We start from the raw sequence: 18472 nt of genomic DNA, 5'->3' as shown, positions 1-18472 counted from the left end.
TGAAAATGGTAGCAAAAATATTTATTAAACATAATTCTATTTCAATGTGGCATTAAAACCTGCACTTGCTCCTTGGAAACAGGAGAGCTGAATAAAACTGTGAAGGTGGGGCAGCACATTCAGTGTGCAGATGCAGTTTATTAAGAACATAACAAAATATAATTTCCACAGCCAGAAAGAATTTGAGGTGGGGAAAAGAGACAAAGGCAACAACAGCCAAAAAATACCCTTGGAGTGTTTTGTGCAATGTTTTTCAAACAAGAAATCCCACTAAGGCTAAAAATTTGGCATGAAGTTCTGGGTTCTTACATTCAAATATCAAAAAACAACAATGCCAAGTACAATTTGACCTCTGTGTGTACAATTAAAACAACTCTGCAACAGATTTTTCTCCAAAAGGGCAGTTTTCTGAAGTGTCCACGTATTTAACTAGACCCCTCATGAGGGCTGCAGCTCCATCAGCTTTGCTCACTGGCTAGGGCAGTGTGTGGTTTTGTGGTTTCAGTCTTCTGCAGGAGCACCCAGCCTGCTCAGGTAGCTCTCCCACGCTGCCTTCCTGTACTTCTCTGCTTCCTGGACACGGTCTGAGGCTGCCAGGATGCCCCGTCCCACAATAATGACATCTGAGCCTTTTTCACCAATAACCTCCTTGGGGCTTAGGTACCTCTGTCCAAGGTTATCACCTGAAATACAGACACCATTTCTTTTTGTTTGTACAAAACTGTATGTGCTAAAATCCTTCAGGGAGGTGCTGGAACACAAAACAGGTCCCCCATCCCAGCTCTCACCCTAACAATCCACAAACAGAACCAGAAATTGCATGGCCAACCAAAAAACACAGAGCAAATTTGACAGCCAGCACTCTCCTTTCTCATGGTTTACCTGTTATTATAGATGGAACAGTTACTCAAAGAAGCATCAATCAGGATTACTAAAATAATCCTCAGCTTTCTTAAAGCAGGCAAAACCCCCAAACATTAATGTAAAAGATTCTGATTTCAGTTTAGGTCTCATAAAAATAAAGTATTGCAGAGAAACATATCTCCTCTATCTGCTTCAATGATAACATTTTCAGTCAGCACAAGCCTTTCCATTCACTGATACTGCATCTGTATCAATAGCAAGTGTTTCAGCTGGACTTCTCTATTTGTTGTATGTTTTTTTACTACTACTGAATAGTTTTACATCTGATCTAACACCTATCTGAAGACATTTTACATGTTTTCAGGAATGTGCTTTATGGTATGCACAGACCTCAAAACAAGAAAAGAAGGTTGTATAGCCTGCTCACTGTCTTCCAGGAAAGGGATCAGCATATCAGAAATATGGGAGACAGCCCTTAGTGGGAAACAGACTCCTCCCAGCTGAGAACCAGCATCCAAACCCTCTTCCAAAGCTACTTTTTCACTGGAGACTAGACTGCTTCTGTACTTACAAAAGAAGTGATATTTCAGAAATAAAAATAATAATCTAAAAATATTTCAGAAAAAGTTACCTCCAGTTTGCAGCTGCACTCCTGGGGTTAAGTGAAGAAATTCTGGTTTATTACTAACTCTAGATCCACATATGAATCCAAAAACGAAATCTGAGTTGTCTTCAGCCATCTGTATCTGGAAAAGATCAGTGAACAATTAAAAATGATATACTTAAAACTCAGCTGGCCTAGCAATCTGTTTCTCATCCACCCTATGACACTTTAAGCTGTGTGAAGCAGGGGTATGAAACACCTCTTGTTTTTCCAATGTAAAGTCACTCCTTCCCTCTGGCAGAAAAGTGAATATTATGTTTCTTTCTATGTTATAAATAATACTACAAATGGATTTGAAATAATTAGAAATGCACTGCTTAAAGAAAGAAATGAAAAAAGCTAAGGGGAGAGCGCTAATAGAAAATGCAACGTGTACTAAATTCCCAGTGTGAACTCCGACCACCTCACATCACTGACCTACAGCTGCAACCTTTAAACACCACACAGTCATGTTCCTGAGTCTCCAAGGCAAAAACAAACACCTGCAATAGTTAAGAGCTGGAGGGACTTTTGGAAGTGCAAATATTAGAAACACATAAAACCTCCCTGTGACACTTTACAAGCTTTTAACCCGACACAAGACTGCCCACTTACTGCAGCTTTTGTGTATTCACCCGTTGCAAGGGAGCCTTGGGAACTCATCTCTGCCACCAGGAGACAGCCACGCTGGAGAGGAAGACCCACTTCCTTCAGGCCTTTCACAACCCCAGAGCCGGGAACCACGTGGGCATTGACGATGTCTGCCCAGGACGCGATCCTGAACACGCCACCTGAGAACACAGGAAGGAACAGTCCTCAGAAATTGCTAAACAGGGAGACAAGTTAGACAGAAACAGCTGCACACTTTGTCACTGACATATTTAAAAGACAGTTTTACTGCTGAAGCTTGAGTGTTACAAGTTCAGTCTCATTAGACAGTTCTGACAGCTGCCTAACCGCCGAGTGTAATCTCGGAGTTTACTCTTCACAAACACTGGTTAGTGTCTCACCTTTAATATTTACTGAGACATTTATGGTAGCCCAGAATTCTGCTGTCACAGGTGCTATCTTTATCTTCCCTGATAGCACGCAGATCATAAGGATCAGGAAAGAGAACAGCAGTTCTACAGCTGCAGATGGAGTATCAAAAGAAAGCCATGCTGGGCACACAAGCAGTACAGTAACAGCAGGCAGCAGTTTCTCATGGCACATAACTCAGAAGTACTTACTAAGTACACAGATTCATAAAAAAGTTGAGGTTGGAAGGGACCTCAGGAGGCCATGCCCTCTCAGCAGGGTTAACTTCAATGCTAGGTCAGATTGCTCAGGGTCTTATCCCCTTGAGTATTTCCCAAGGTTGGAGATTCCACGCTCTCTCCTGGCAACCTGTGCCAGCACTGCAGTTACACACACCAGAGGCAAAGTTATAGTAAATCCAGCTTGATGATAATCACCTTCATACTGGTGTTTCACTGTGTTTCCAATATCTGCAAATTTCCTGTCTTCAAAAATCAAGAATTCATGTTGATCTGCGAGCGCTCTCAACTCCTTTACTACTTCCTGGGTGAAATCATTTAGGATGTCTATATGAGTCTTCAGGATGCAGATGCTGGGGCCCAGGGTGGCAGCTAGCTGCAGCAGCTCCTTGGGGCTGGTGACATCAGCAGAAAGGCACAGGTTGGTTTGCTTCCTTTCCATGAGCATGAGAAGCCTGGCTGCAATAGGATGCACCCCTGGCAGCTGGGCACGAGCACTGAAGCTCAGCTCCTTGCAGAGCCTCTTCCCAGGAGCAGCACCATTCTGAGCCTCAAACACATTTCCCTCTATGAATTTCTTCACCTTTTCAACCACCTCAGCAGCCACTTCTCCCTGCTGCTGGAGAATCTCCAGCACCCCAGACAGGGTGCACACAGAGTGCAGGCGAATTCCGTGTTCCTCTAGCCTGGCCTTCCCACCCTGCTCCCTGTCCAACAGCACTACGGCATCTGTGACTTTCAATCCTTCTTTCTGGAGAGCTTCTGCAGTTTCCAGTACACTGGATCCACTTGTTACCACATCCTCAATGATCAGGCATGTCTCTCCTGGATTAATGGTGCCTTCTATCATCCTCTTAGTACCTGAAAAATAAAAACAAAACACTCCACCAAATTAGGAAAGGTTGGACAACCCAAGAAAACCTTAGTAGAATCAAAACTTTATTAGATGATACCACTTATCACAGTTCTTACCACAGCTCACTCACTGATCTGTAATTCAGTTCATAAAGACTGTTACTTCTCCAAGCTGATAAAATACTACTTCTATGTTTCCAGTAGTTATATTCCATAGAAAAACTGATACACTGTTAACAGCACAAATTCCAATGTTTCAATAAGATGACAAAAGTTTAGTATTGCCATGACTTGAAAGCTTAGACTTACAAAGTTATTCTCTTGTTATTTAAAACATCTTTAAGGCTACAAAGTTATTCTCTTGTTATTTAAAACATCTTTAAGGCAGCCAAGTAATTGGCACTCTTCAGCATGTCTCGTTTTCCACAGGCAGCACAGTGCACTTGATATGCCTGTTAGAACAACTAGAAGCAGTAAAGCCTCAAGTGCCTTTGTCCTAACTAACAACAGGCACGAATCCATGAAAGGCCTCCTGGGGGCAGCGACAAAGGGATGCCTGGCTTTCCCAGGAGCAGTTAATCGCTGTCACAACTGGCTTGTGCTTCACAAGAAGGAACAGCAAACGTTTCCATGGCTGTCCCACTGCCTGACACAGGAGCAGCTTTTAGCTTTGACAAGTGCACTTTCTAATTACACACTGTTGGAAGAGGATGCATAGAAATCCAGTTATATGGCAGGTCAATGCTTCAATCTGCTCTCCCACATCCTTTATCACAATCAAATAAATGGTTCATTGAGTAGAAAAGGGACTGCTGCTCACCTGGCTCACTGACTACAGGACCACAGCATAAGGAAAGAAAAAGGGGTTTGAGAAATAAATGAAGAAGAGACTAGAAAGGTTCCTTTTGGTGTCAATATGCAAAGAGCTCTGTTTGAGAGTGAAATGTGGCTCTGGTCTCAGCATGCTGGAGAATCTGAGTTATAAATCCTCATTTCTGGATGAGGCCACTAACCCAGAACCATAGCAAGGGTAACAAGGAAAAAAAATACATTGGTACAGAAAAGAAACAAACTCTCACAAACAAAACCAAAGAATCAGAAAACACCCTTCAAGAGTCTCCAAATCTCCTACAGCAGGACTAAAGCTGCAGGCTAAACAGCAACCAGCTGGGAGAGGCTGATCAGGCTGGAATGCTGTGGGAGGTTTGCTTTAGGGGCAAAGGGCCTGCTTAGTAAATTGCAAGGGTAACCTTAAACTGGGAGATGCTGTGCCTTACAAAAGAACCACAAATTACATAAAGTCATTTCCCAAACACGGTAAATTGCAAACTCTTGATTTGAAGGCTTTACCGTAGTCTTTTGCCTCCTTCCTCCGTATGAGCATGGGCACCTGATTTTCGGAGCAGATGATGGTGGCGAGCGGCAGCGCCGTGTACGGAACGCCGCACACACAGTCGTACTGCAGCCCCGCATCCTGGGCTGCCCGGAAAAGGAGTCCTGCAACCTGGAAAGGAAAACCAAACGCTTCTTAAGAGCCAGGCTGGAGCAAACGTGACTAAATCAATGAACGACCCGAGAGCCGACCGTGCGGGAGCCGCGGCAGCGCTGCCGATCCCGCTGCCCCCAGGCCGTGAGGGAGCCGCCACCCCGAGCACACGCGAGGCCCGGGCGGGTCCGGGACTCCCCGGGCCGCACCTGCCGCAGGAGCCGCGGGTGGGACACGAGGCCGCGCAGGTCGATGTACACGGGCGAGGAGCGGCCGCTCTTCAGCACGAAGTGCCCGAAGCGCAGCGCGCCTGCCCCGCTCAGCGCCGCCGCCACGGCCCCCGCGGGCCCCGCCGCCATCGCCGGGCCCGGCGCACGGAGATGATGCGGAGCGGGAGGGGCGCGGGGCGGGCACACGTGTGACACACGGGAGGCGGTGTGGCCGTCCCGCGTCCCCTCCCAGAGGCGGTAACCCCAGCTCCACCACCCCGGGGTCCGTGTGCCCCGTCCCGCGTCCCCTCCCTGCGGCGGGAACCCCAGCTCCGCCACCCCGGGGTCCCTGTGGCCGTCCCGGATTCCCTCCCTGAGGCGGCAGCCCCTGCGCCATCCCGGCCCTGCTCCCTGAGGCCCGCTGTCCCTCCACGATTCCCCGTTCTCTCGTCACCCCATTCCCCGGGAAGCAGAAGCCGCCGGTGCAGAGTGTTTGGTGTGACCCGAGGGTTTCTCGCCGTGCCGGCTCCCCGGGTGGTTCCCAAAGGCCGCTCGGTGGATGCAGCCAGGGTGACAGTCCCTTGGGCTGGGTCCCTGAGAGATCCCCCCGAAAACATGGGCTGAATAAAGCCCTCAGCCAGCCCCGAGTCTCCAAGGCCTCGCTCAGAAAAATGCCACATGTGTGAAATAAGATTGACCCGGTCTTCTCTGAATAATTTTATTTAATCAAAAAAGCCCAGAAACGGAGTCTTGAGTATACTCTGTTTATGGGAATGCAAGGACAGGAGATGTACAGGTTGAAGCTACATCTGTAGATGATCATATATACTGCAGAATAGTAACAACAACATGGGACAGCAAGTAGTCACCTCACAACAGTACACATGAGTGATTAGACTTACAAAGGAAATATTTACAAACCTGCCTTTACAAACCGACATTGTGTGCATACAAAATGAAATACGCAATAAAACTGAAGATACATTTAAGGCAGACCAGCAATACACTGAAATAATTAAGGCTGTGGAATTACTTTGCACCTTGAAAATGCTGAGCTGTTAGTAATACTGTTTCTTTTTTCCTCCTTCAGTGGATTGTTGCTAGGATTAAAAAGCATCAACACGTTCCAACTGTTTGCTCTTATCTCAGTGAATAAGTTTGAGATTGATTTTTTTTTTTGCACTTGCTATTGCATTTGCTTTCCAAAAGTTATCAGCAAATTGACCTCAGTGGCAGAGCAGTGTTGAACAGTTTAGTAGAAAGAGAAGTAAAAGCACCAGCATCAGAAGTTGGACATGAAGGTGAAATATGGCTTGAGTAGAGAAGATGTTGGTTTTCACTAGCTCCATAATAAAGACTACAGTTACAGCAAACATTCAGCATCCTGACGCTATGGAAACACTCAGCACTACACAGATCCCAGAACGAGAGTACATCACTTGATGGCAGTGTGCAGTCAGCCTAGTAAAATGGGATTTGACTTTGTTTCCTTGGGAAAGCACCATTTTCTGATGGGACATGAGTGAATGAGCTCAAAAAAACCCCAAGCCCTGTGTTAGAGGGGAATCCACCTCTGCTGGGAAAGGAACAAGAACAAAAAAAGGTAGTGAACCCCTGTGCATGTAAATTTTCTGCTAGACGTTTATGTGCACAGAGAAGCCTTTACATCTGTCTCTGAAGTTTATATTATCCTAGGTTACTTGACACAGTCCCCCCATGGCAAGGGCATTAAAATAGTGCTATATATAGTCAGGCTATAATGTGTGGTTCTGCATTCAGCCTTTATGCACAGTATCTGTAGCACAGCCTAATGGCATTGTCAGAAATACCAATGAACTCCACTGAAGCCACAGCCTCAGGGACAGCTGAGGGCACAGACTGTCTCAGCATTAACTTAGAAGTAAAAAGATACATGTTTCTGGAAAAACCCAATCCATAGTCTTTTAAAAAGAAAAGGCAATAAGACTAAATGAAACTTGTTGGCATCACTGAGAAGAGAGAGACATATTGTAAATTTTAAAGCCTGGAGTGCTTTGAAATACTGAAGTTACAGCCCTGGGCTGGCTGTGTGTCACCCCAGCAGTGCCATGCATGGGGGGGTTGGCAGCCTGGGGGTACCTGGGGCGTCCCCCAGGGCAGCCACACCTGATGGGGGCTGGCAGTTTACACGGCCAGCAGAATTCCTGCCCTGGCCTGGCTGCTCCGAGTGCAGCAGAGAGAGAGGTGAGTTAACTTCTCATTGCACATTCATTAAATGAAGCCATCTTAAGTAAGGAGCCCTCCATGTCACCGTGTCCTCTGGGCTCTGTGGTGTCACCAGCCCCATTGCTGCTGCCCTTCTGTCACCCAGCACCTGGGGACACTGTGAGCCACACTTTGCTGTCAGAGCAGGGCAAGAGCACTGTGGAGGTGTCTGATGGCAGTGGCTGTGTGCACAGTGCCACTCCACACAGCTTGTGGTGCACTGCTGTCAGGATTCCTGCTGGTCATCCTGGATGGTTGGAAGCTGCTGGAGAAGTTAAAGGGGTGCAGCTACCACGACACTTTCAAGCCATCTTGGGAGCACCCTGAGTGGTACACAGCTGCAGGTGGAAATCTTCCCCTTGGGGTTTTATATTGTCCGGGGAGCTTCGCTGAGAAACTGTGCTTGTTACAGACAGTATTTCATGCACCAAAAAATCCAGTCATTGGAGAATGCTACACAGGGGGTTGGCTGTGGGGCTTCCCACTCAGCAGGGGCACTCCAGGTCTACTTACTCAGCTTCTGTAATCTCTTTGCAATGGAGTTACAGTTTTCAACAGAGTTACAGGACCTGTTGTATCTCCAGAGGCACCACAGGTTGGCTGAAAAATACTTGGAAAGAGCAAAGTCAGGATAGTTCTCTGCATTTATCAAAGGGCAATACTGCATGTCAAATTGGTATTATTCAGGCAAAAGCAAGAAGGGTTGGTAATCACAAATGTTTTATGGAAGTTTTAACTGGTTCAAGTATTCCTGAATAGGCTGTAAGAAGAATGGTGTCCAGGAAGAGGTGTTCTAACATGAATATGGAAAAAGCAAAACCACAAAAGGTAGTAACTCCAGAACATTCAACATCATCAGAATTCAGCACCTCCAGCTCTCTCAGCAAGGAGTCTTTTTGAATTTGAGCACCAGTACCTAAATATATATCGTCTCTCTTTCAGCCTTTTGGGTTTTCTTTTCTGTTATTTGATAGCAATGAGAGGCTTAAATATTACCTTAAACAGTCCAGCTTTTTCCCTCTGTGCATTCAAAGGGTCTGCTGTTGTAGTTTGACATATGAATGCAGGATGTAGGAAAACAAAATGCTAAATAACTCCAAATTTCATGTGATACACGAGAATTTGTTTGTATTAATGCCAAGCAGAAAGCCTGTGGTTCAAACTGTACCCATGGGCCTAATAAAAACTGTGGGTTTTACAGACCACACTTCCACAAACATTTTTTTAAGGGCAGCACAATCACAGCACAAAGAGCCAGCTTTGACAAATAGGAAGAATTACAGACAGTCCTGTAGTGAGAAAGTACCTGCGGCTGGTGGTAATTAGAGACCCCCTTGACTGCTGTCTGTATTCAGTTGCTAAGAAATTGCATACTTTGCACTGTTGCTCAGGATGAGAGTCTGGTCTTTATCTAAGAGGTGCTGCTGGATTGCTTAGAAAATCAGCTGCTGCTCTAGCGAGGAACTGAGATAGGTTCTGGATGATTTTCAAAAAGCTTACCCTTCTGTGAACACTTGTCTCTTTCAAACCTTTCCACACCCCCTCCCTGCGTTAGATCTCTCACAGAACTGCTGCTGACTCTGCTGAGGCACCTGGGCTCACCCTTCTGCCCCTGGCTTCCCCACCTCAAGGGCTGTTCTTTGTTGCACACACTCAGCCTCGAGCACTGAGGGTTTTTGCTGTGCCTCTTCCCCTCTAACGAAATACTGACCACTCTGGTGTAGTGACAGAGCAAGCACAAAGAGAAGGGCCAGGTCTCCTCCCTGCTGTGAAAGGGACCTTGGAGGTGGATCAAAAAAGGGCTGTCAGAGCCCTGAGAATTTAACAGTACTTGCAGGGTATCTCCACCCACCACTGGCAGAGACAGCGCTTGCTCCTGCAGGCTCACAGTGCAGTTACTCAGATGGTAAATGAGTTTTGACTCTCTCCATTGCCAGAGAGTCTATATGAGCACATGTGGTCAGATCAAGCCCTTTTCCTTAGGAAAACCTTTGGTAACAACTGCCAATTTCCCATTACAGACACACAAATGGTACTCAGCACCGAGACAAAGTCCCCACATGCCAGGGGAAAAAATCTCTTTGATTGTAACCCCACAAGGCTGTAGAGCTTTGTGGTGTGGCAGTAGGATGGGGAAGCCTCAGATGGTTTCCCCTTCCAGTCCCATTTCTAGAAAGGAAGATTTGGCCAACCTACAAACTGCTGATTTGTCACTGCAGACTCCCTATGTTGGTTATACTTAAGGCTGGCTCCGTCACTGTAACATCAATATGATGATGTTGCAACTTGGCTTGCAAGAGGGAAATGTTTTAATTGTGAATATTATTTTTTTATTACAAATTAGGCTTTGGACATAAAAATATCCTCATGAATGCTTTGGTTATGAGGTGCTAATGGTGGCTGAGCGATATTTACAAGTTTGGAAATGAAACAAATGACATGCTTTAAACACTGAAAACGATTTTCAAGCTGTAAGCACAAGAATGAACTCACCACTCCTACTGCACTCTGAAAGGCTTAGATGGACTTTGGGCCAAGCAATTCTGAAGCTAGAAATGGAACAGGATCCTTTATATTTATATATATTTATATCTATGATACAATATATGTATACTGAAAACCTGTGATAGAAAAAATTGTCTTCATCACCATCGTCATCTAGTTTACAGATACTGCAAAAATTGGACTCTGCCTTTTCTCAATGCACAGGTTTTGCAAAAGATTTCTGTACAATGTGTATAAAATGCTTTTAAAAAACCCACCATAGTCCCATTGTGCTTAATCAGAACCAGCTGTATGCTCCAGTGAATTCATTGCCTCAATTGTAGCTCTGAAAGGTGCTGCACGTTGACTTCACACAGCAGAAAGCCCAAGGAGGGGCTTCATGGAGGATTTTGGTCTGAGCACTATCATGCAACATGAATGTTCCTAAGCCACACCACCATGGCAGCTGATCCAGCAGTGACTGGAGCCTGATCCTGCATGTCCTATGCAGGCAAAGTCCCCACTGAAATCATGGCAGACCTGGGCAGATGGGGCATGAGAAGTCTGACTGATAACCTGGAGCAGGCTTGCAATGATTTCAGCAAAAACTGACCGGTCCAGTTCTGCAGTACGTGCTAAGGTCAGCCTGGTCTCACTCCCCCCCACTATCCTACTTCTAGTCTTTTGTACATTTTGAATTCAGTTCAGCAAGATCAAGAGGATTTCTTGTAAGGCTGCCTCACAAAGATTAAGGCAACTGCAATTTTGGCTCTCATTCCCAGTTGGTGTTTGCTTCCTGCAGTCCTTTTTCGGCAGTGGATGTGTCCCTCACGTGCCCCGAGAGAGGGAGCGTGTCCCCGCTGCTGTCACCCCCTTGGCCTTGGTCCCATTGCCACGTCTGCAGTGATTCTCACCCTGCAGCTGGTGAAAAGCAAACGCCGAACACAGGATATGTACAGAGGGATCCGCGCGCTCCCGGCGGCGCTCCCGGCCCAGGCTCAGGAGCAGCAGCGGAGGGCCTGTGGATGGAGGCACTACGTGCCCGGGCTCATCCTGCTCAGCAGGAAGCTCTTGACGCTGGGCACCGGGAGCACGTCGTACTGGTGCCGGCGGCGCTCGATGAAGGACGCCAGGCGGGAGGTGTCCAGTGGGATCTTGGAATAGCTGCCATTGTGCGGCTGCAGCCACGGATGCTGTAAACAAGTGGCTGCTGTCGGCCTTCTCCTGAAGTCTTCCTGCAGGATAACGTTGATGAAATCCCTGGCGGCGTGGCTCACATCGGAGAAGTACTCGTGTGGGAAGCTGAAATCCACTCTACACACATTGATGCAAGTCTCTTCTTTGCTTTCATCCAGGAACGGAGAGACACCGCTTAACATGACGTAGGTGAGGACCCCAATGCTCCAGATATCCGTGCTCAGGGAGACAGGAAGGCCTTGGATAACTTCAGGGGCTGCAAACTCCGGGTTTCCAAGGAGGTGGTGGACATGGTAATGACCTGTGATCTGAACTGCATCTTCCAAATCAATGATCTTGACTCGAGGCACTGGGATTCTCAAATCGATGAGCAGATTTTCTGGCTGTTGAAAAGACAATGAAATAAACTTAATCGTAACTATATTTTGGCAAATAAAATATGTAGGATTCATGTAGGCTTAATAGTTAATCAAAACTTGCATGTAATTACATGTGCAAGGGAGAGATCAGGAGAGTGAATGATAAGGAACCGGCTCAGCTGCTGCTGTTTGCTCTAAATTCAGAACAATGCTGCAGTTGCAATGACAAGATCCTCCTTTGCACCAGGGCAACACACTGGGATTTTGCACTTTGTCCCAAATACTTACAGTTTATATTCCCAAACGAATCTCTGCAGATTAAGAGCACTGACGGATTTTTAAATTTTAATAAGACTTATATATATCTGATCAGTTTATTTAGATTCCATTTGTTCAGCTGACAGCTGGCTAAGTAAGTGTGCATAACTTGCAGCAGAAATGTTCTTCATGAAGTAAATGTTCTATTTTGAACCCACTACCCTGGGAGGGACTGGTGTGTGCCATTACTGTTGCTATCAATTGATATGGAGTTCCCCTACATACACCAGGACACAGTCATGCTTTCCAAGACAGTAAAATTACATTTAATCCCAGTTGGTTTTCTGTCTGTTTTAGCAGCTCTCAGTATTTAAGGTCTCCCTCTCAGTGAGAGATACTAAGCATTACCTATACACACTCTTCTGGGGACTTAACATGGATTATCCTTCCTTTGTTGGCTCTGAAATGATGTCTGAATTTATTTCTTGCACCCTTCTAGATGCTTTTTTCTCTCCCTTAACCTCATGCATATTTTACTTCTGCCTTATGGCATATATATATATATATATATAAAAAGCAAAGTTAACTGGAACATGGCTGTTCCAGTCTCTTCACTTGCTCATCCTGGGACAATACAATCCATGGACAGGTCTGCTGTCACTACCAGTGCATCTCCTGCTTCCCACTTAGCAACAGAAGGTACTTTATTTAGCATCCCTCATTCAGGGAACTGCAGAGAGGTCACAGAAAATTAGCTTCCCACCTGGTCTCTTTGTTTATGATCAAACAGAGAATTCTTTGCAGTTTCTTACCTCAGTAATACCTACTTTTGACAGGTCATATAAATAAAGCAAAAAATACAAACAATTGCATAGAAAGAAACCAAGATGATTTAGCCTTTTGTGTCTAATTCTCATATAAGGTCCTGTACAAATGGAATTTTTTTGTAGGGGTAGAGGCAGCAGAAGAATGAAAGTATCATTTCATCTGACATGCCTGGGGCTTATAGAGATGAGAATAAATCTCCCTGAAGCTGGATTGTCCACTATATAAGAAAGTTAAATTTATCCCTCATTCCCTATTTTTAATTGTCATTTAAGTCTACAAAGTGTTATAGATTATCTGATATCCCTGGCAACGGCAACCAGAATCGATGTTGCAGATCACAAAACTTGAAACACTTGATCAAAATTTCAGTGGCTAATTCTCTGTCATCCAAGGTAACTGGGATGCTGGGGAGGACAGGAGAACAATGCCAAATCCAGGATAGTACAGTGCCTCCTGCCATGTGTGCTCACAAAAGCAGGTACAAGCTGCACTAGTCTGAGTGTGACGTTAGAGAATACCCCAATTTCTCCTCCACAGTGCAACTTGTCCTTTGTTCTTCTCTGAACCCTTCCCTGGGTGTATTTCCCACCCAGTTCCCCTCTCAGGCTGTCCAGCACAATGTAGTGTGCTGCTTTCCTTTTCCTTTGCCCCTGGCAGCCTGGCACAAACCAGCTCTGCCCTGGAAGGTTGGTGGCTGAGTGTGAGCCCAAACCAAACTCCATAGAATTGTTCACAGGTTCCCTTCAGACAGGTGCTAGTGACATCTCACTCTTGTCTCTCTGACATCCTCCTTCCCCATCATTAAATCCAGAAAGCTCTTGGGGACAAACCAGGGAATCAAGGGAAAAGGTGCATTTCTTGTCTGAAGGCAGAGACCTGGTGCTGCAGGTCAGTAACTCCTTTCTCTGATCAGCAGCTTGTCCATTTAGTGATCATCTCCGTGGGGTACAGCCTGCACCTCCTCCCTGTCTGTACAGCTGGGAACTCTCTGTTCCAGGGCACAGAACAGCATCATTCTCATTTGTTCCTACCTTTATGTCCAAGTGAGCCACTCTGCAGTTGTGGAGGTACTGCAAGGCTTCCATGGTGTCTCTTATATAGAAGGCCACCTTCTCCTCCATAAGCTCATCGTGGTTCATCAGATAATCCAAGAGACGGCCGTCATCCATCCTGCAAACAAACCAAACCAAACCAAACCCTGTGCATGAAACATCACATGGCACCTCTAGGAACAGTTAATGTCTGAAAACAAAATTTTGTGACCTAAAAAAGGGAAGAAAATAAAATGCAAGATCTGATGAGTATTTAATGATATCTCAGGATACTGCAGGCCATGAAGTGGTAGAATGATTAATCCTCAATTGCTATCTCCAGTCCTTGACAAATTTAGCAACACTCTTAAAGTAAACTCATTTGCTTAAGGATGGATTCAATAGACGAGACAATCCCTTTGGAAGCAGAACTTCTTAATTATTTGGATCCATCTATTTATTTACAGAGCTAGTTACATAATTGGAGAAAAAAATCATTGACATTTTCAGCTGGTAATATTTTCTGTGGGAAAACTAACCCAATAAAAGTTTTCCACCTAGTTTATTTATCTGTACAAACAAACAATGAAATAGCCCAAATATACTTTGTTGGATATACCCTAATAAAGCATTTTGGAGTTTGGTTGCTGTTTTTCTTACGGGACAAGCATGGCTGCTACACAGGTTTTTTCACCAAAAGGTATTAGAATGATGAAGGCTTCGACCTAGCTGAAACACTTTTACTCAAATGTAAAATGTGGACAAAACTGCCCAAGTTGGTCTGATACTTTTAAGGGGCACAAATTGCCCAAGTTCACCCAAGTAGAAAGCAGTTTTATTTGTCCCTCTTAATCTTACTCCCTGTAAAGAAAAGGCAGTGCAAACTCTGCAGAAAATGGCTATTTCATTTGACATCTCAATCCATAAAATCTTGTTCCTGCTGAACTCAGGGTGATCTTTATGCTTGGCTTTAATAGGATTCCTACCCAAATCTTAAATCCCAGCTCTGTGTACTTACAGCTCCAAAACTAAGATGTAAGAAGTAGGAGACTCGTAGGTATCGTGGATAGTGATGTACTGAGGATGCTGTAAGTGTTGTAACAAAGCTGCTTCATGTGCTGCCTGCTCTTTCTTTTTCATTTTTTTACTAATGAATTTTACAGCAACATCTTTCCGGGTGGCTTTGTGGACACATTTCTTTACTATGGAGAATCGACCCCTGAAATTATAAAGAAAACAAAATAATGAGGTGGCTTCATGAATAAATCATGCCTAGTTTTTAGCACAATAACACAGTGATTTTCCAAGTGTTTTTTTTTTTTTTTGATTCATCACATTAATATTTCACAAGGCATCAGATTTAACAAGTTGTTCATAACCTTTTCCAACAAAGGCCCTCTGTCTCTTACCCTGGGTGTAGAGATTCTTTGGGGATTAGCAAACACTGAGAGCAAACGGTGTCACTTTGCTTTGTGCAGCCACACTGATATCCTCTAACAACCTCCCCTGGGTTCAATTTGCTGCCACTTTTACAGGTTCTATCTCCTTTTATTTTAGCTGTGGGTCTCCCTTGTCCAGCTGTTTTACTAAAGAGACCAAACCTTCTCAAACAACTAAAAGAAAACCCATGTTAAATAATCACTGTCCTACCATTCTCTCTCATTTTTTCAGACACACAGTAAGAAATTAGGAAAAAAGCTATCAGGGAAGCATTTAGGAAACTCCTACAGACCATAGTACCATTCCTGAAAGTAAAACCACACAGTGAAACCATGAACTTGAGCTCTTAGTAATACATCCCAGTTTTTTACAGAACCAGAAGGACTCCTGCCCTTTCAGCCCCAGAATTGTCTCTGACATCTGAGCTGAAGAAATAATTGCATTAACCTGAATTATTTGCATGCCCCTTATCTGTTATCTGTGGAGAGGACAAAGGGCTGACAAAATGTGCAGCTCTTATTTAGGCTCTGTTCAACTCACCCTCCCAATCAGCAAAGATATGTCAGTCATAGGCCCAAGTGTTTTGACAAACTCAGTCTTCGGGGTTAAGCTTATCCAGAGCCAGTAAATCATCATGACTTCAAAACAGGACCTCAAATCAGGGATGACAGAGAAGATACCAACTGCCAGAGAGTTGGCTGCCTAATTGCTCACCAGTTTGCCAATCTGCAATTCTCAAATTAGAATTTATCTTGAAAAACATAATCTATTCAGTATTTTCATCAGTATCTTATCTTTGACAAGAGCAGCAGCTTTCAAGCTAACTACAAAAGTAACCTAAACTCCTCACCAAGGAAAAAGCTTCAAGCCATATCCAAAGCAGTGATAAGCAGGGTTAGCATTACCTCCCAATCTCATGCAGCTCTGCATAGGCAAGGTCAAAGTTTTCCTTCCATGAAATAGTGGCACCATCAGCAGCAGAATCTTTGAGAGAACAAAGAACATTCAAGAAGGTATAAAGACAGTTTGCTGTGGACTATAAACAGCATATTTGAAAATTATGTGAGACTTTATTATTAAAACAGGAAACATTATCACTAGGAGTCCAGTTTCCTACTGCTCAGGCACAGCTCCTGTGTGCTGGACCACTAAATGCCAGAGCTCCCCAGGGGAAGGTATGGATAAAGAGGGCACAAAACTGTCCTTGCAGTTTTGGGCTGAAAAGGGCCTCAGAGATGGGGGTAGAGCTATGCTGTGTGAGCTCCTGCTTCTTGCAGCACCAGCTGTCCAAGCCAGTCACAGACCTAGCTCCACACCAGGGTTGCTAAAACATGGGAAAAGTGGGCTCTGCTCACAGCACTTGAGAGTGAGCTGTGCCCCAAATTCCTGCAGCACTGAGTGCTGGGCATTGCCTCCATCACAGCATTCTCATTCCAGCTGCATTGCTCAAGGGGGGATATTTACCATGTGGAACTGCAGCCCCCAGCTGGGGTGCCCACCAGAAGCTGCAGCTGTTGCTAACATTGCTGGAAAGGCAGGACAAACACCAGCCAGGACATGCAGCCCACTGGGCAGAGATAAAGACAAGAAATAGTTTGGGATAGAAAGCAGGATCCTGCTTGGAATCTGCAATAGCCTCTGTGGCAGAGACAGGCTCTGAGCCTGGATGGAGGTGAAGACACAAAAATCCTTTCTGGAGCCAAGAACTAGCTCTGAGCACCTCCCATGCTTTCTCTTACATCCTAGTTGGTCCAGGATCCCAGCTTTTATCAGGACCCATCCAAACAGACCCCACAGAGCCCAGGTGTGTTGCCTGTGCCTCAGTTTCCCCCGCAGCCGCACTCACCGTACTCCGGGAGCCGCACGAACTCGGAGGGCTCGCTGGGCAGGCTGATCCCCCAGGGGTTGCTGGCACTCACTCGGAACTGGTACTGGCAGCCTGGGGACAGGTCCTCGATGACCAGGTACGTGTCCAGAGTTGAGGCTACTGACTGCTGCCAGACCTGCGAGCCTGTGGGACACAGGGAGAGAGGGGGAGCTGAGGGGAGCGCTCGCTGTGTGAGCTCAGGGCTGAGGCTTTCTCTGCCCAGGTTAGGCAGTACCCTGGGAGGGTAAAATCTACAGGGTTTTAAGGGTGTTACAGCAGACTGTTAAACCAGAAATGGATCACAAGAAGCTATTTTGTCTTGCAGCCACCTTCCCATCTGGCTAAATGAGAAAAGAAGGAAATGGCCCTCAGTTGACTCAGGATAATGATGGGAAATGCTCAGCCCAGGGACAAGTTGATCTCTCCAACACTGTAGCTGTGGCTGTGAGCTACAAGTGATGTCTCAGGACAGTGTGATAAGACAGAAGAGGAGGACTGGTTTATGACAGCTCTGTTCTGAAAGAAACAGTAGCAGAAATACTGCAAAAACCCCAGGCAAGTGAGATAAAACTGAGACAGGGCATCAGTGCAATCCAGATGCTTTTGCAGATGAAGATGTGGTGGCTACAGTGAAAGCTGCAGCTGCAGGAGGAAAACCAGCTTTATGACACAACACAGGAAGCTTGCAGGTGAGCAGAACTGCAGCAAAGAAATGTGTGACTCTGTCATGTGTTTCTGCTCCTGTCAAACCCAGCCACTGCCTAACATGTGGCAACCAAAGGGCCAGTACTTACTCATCTGTACAGGATCAGAGAACAGAAAATGACCCCTGGAACACAGAGCCCTGTCACAGATGGAGATTTCTTCAAGAATACATAAATTTTTATCTTATTTTAGTAAGTTCAGGGCATTTTACCCCTATGTTATTTAACATGACCCAATCATTTTGTGTGTCCTGTGGACAGATTCTGATTTCCAGGTTTCACAAGGTCATGGCTGGTTTTACAAGAGTCAGTTTTACCTTTGCAGTGGAAGGAATACGGAAAACACTGCTGGGTTTTTTTATTTTTTATTTTGGTGGTAGTTCTTAATAAGGAACTTTTATTCTTTTACAAAAATGCCAGTCACTGATGGCACAGTGACGGTCAAGATAAAATATTCACTAGGAGAAGGCATTAATATGATGGAGTGATTAGGTTTGGACACTTACTAAAATGGGGTAGGATTTTTTGAAGGATAAAGGGGGAAAAACAGAGGCCATATGCCTAAGGCAAGGTTTACTGCCAGGGACCCTCACACCTTTGCAGGAGGAATGCAAAAAGGGTTGTGAATCATTTCAAATGCCCTTTTCAAGAGCAAATGCCTGTGCAAATTGGGAAAACAGTGCATTTAATACCTACCTAATTCTTCAGGGGAAATGCATGGTTGGATTTAAGAAAAAATGGATTTCA

At 45.2% G+C, this 18472-nt stretch overlaps 2 protein-coding genes across 2 annotated transcripts in view; both read right to left on the bottom strand.

The window, feature by feature from the left end:
• On the bottom strand, window positions 1-5482 carry UMPS (uridine monophosphate synthetase). The gene is made up of 6 exons (XM_059476460.1): window positions 5314-5482; window positions 4969-5122; window positions 2962-3624; window positions 2123-2298; window positions 1496-1610; window positions 1-683 (listed from the first exon to the last, which is right to left on the bottom strand). The coding sequence occupies exons 1-6, from the start codon at window positions 5461-5463 to the stop codon at window positions 502-504; spliced, it is 1440 nt and encodes a 479-aa protein (XP_059332443.1). The 5' UTR covers window positions 5464-5482; the 3' UTR covers window positions 1-501.
• Window positions 5483-6017: 535 nt separating this feature from the next.
• Window positions 6018-18472, bottom strand: part of KALRN (kalirin RhoGEF kinase) — a 466317-nt gene continuing 453862 nt past the window's right edge. The window contains exons 57-61 of the mRNA XM_059476128.1: window positions 17001-17165; window positions 16060-16138; window positions 14733-14933; window positions 13715-13853; window positions 6018-11621 (exon numbers count right to left, since the gene is read on the bottom strand). Coding sequence (XP_059332111.1) covers window positions 11076-11621; window positions 13715-13853; window positions 14733-14933; window positions 16060-16138; window positions 17001-17165 — 1130 coding nt within the window. The 3' untranslated portion in view covers window positions 6018-11075. The remainder of the gene's footprint in view (window positions 11622-13714; window positions 13854-14732; window positions 14934-16059; window positions 16139-17000; window positions 17166-18472) is intronic.

This window comes from Ammospiza nelsoni, chromosome 7, assembly GCF_027579445.1.
Source record: "Ammospiza nelsoni isolate bAmmNel1 chromosome 7, bAmmNel1.pri, whole genome shotgun sequence".
Classification (NCBI taxonomy): Eukaryota; Metazoa; Chordata; class Aves; order Passeriformes; family Passerellidae; genus Ammospiza; species Ammospiza nelsoni.
This window is presented reverse-complemented; position numbering and strand designations above follow the sequence as displayed.

Bases quoted from the DNA above. Each gene is read 5' to 3' on its own strand.
- UMPS (XM_059476460.1), bottom strand. From the start codon at position 5,463: ATGGCGGCGGGGCCCGCGGGGGCCGTGGCGGCGGCGCTGAGCGGGGCA. The intron at 3,625-4,968 runs GTAAAGCCTTCA...TTTATTTTTCAG, and splicing joins GAAGGAGGCAAAAGACTACG to GTACTAAGAGGATGATAGAA. The intron at 2,299-2,961 runs GTGATTATCATC...CTGTGTTCTCAG, and splicing joins AGTGAAACACCAGTATGAAG to GTGGCGTGTTCAGGATCGCG.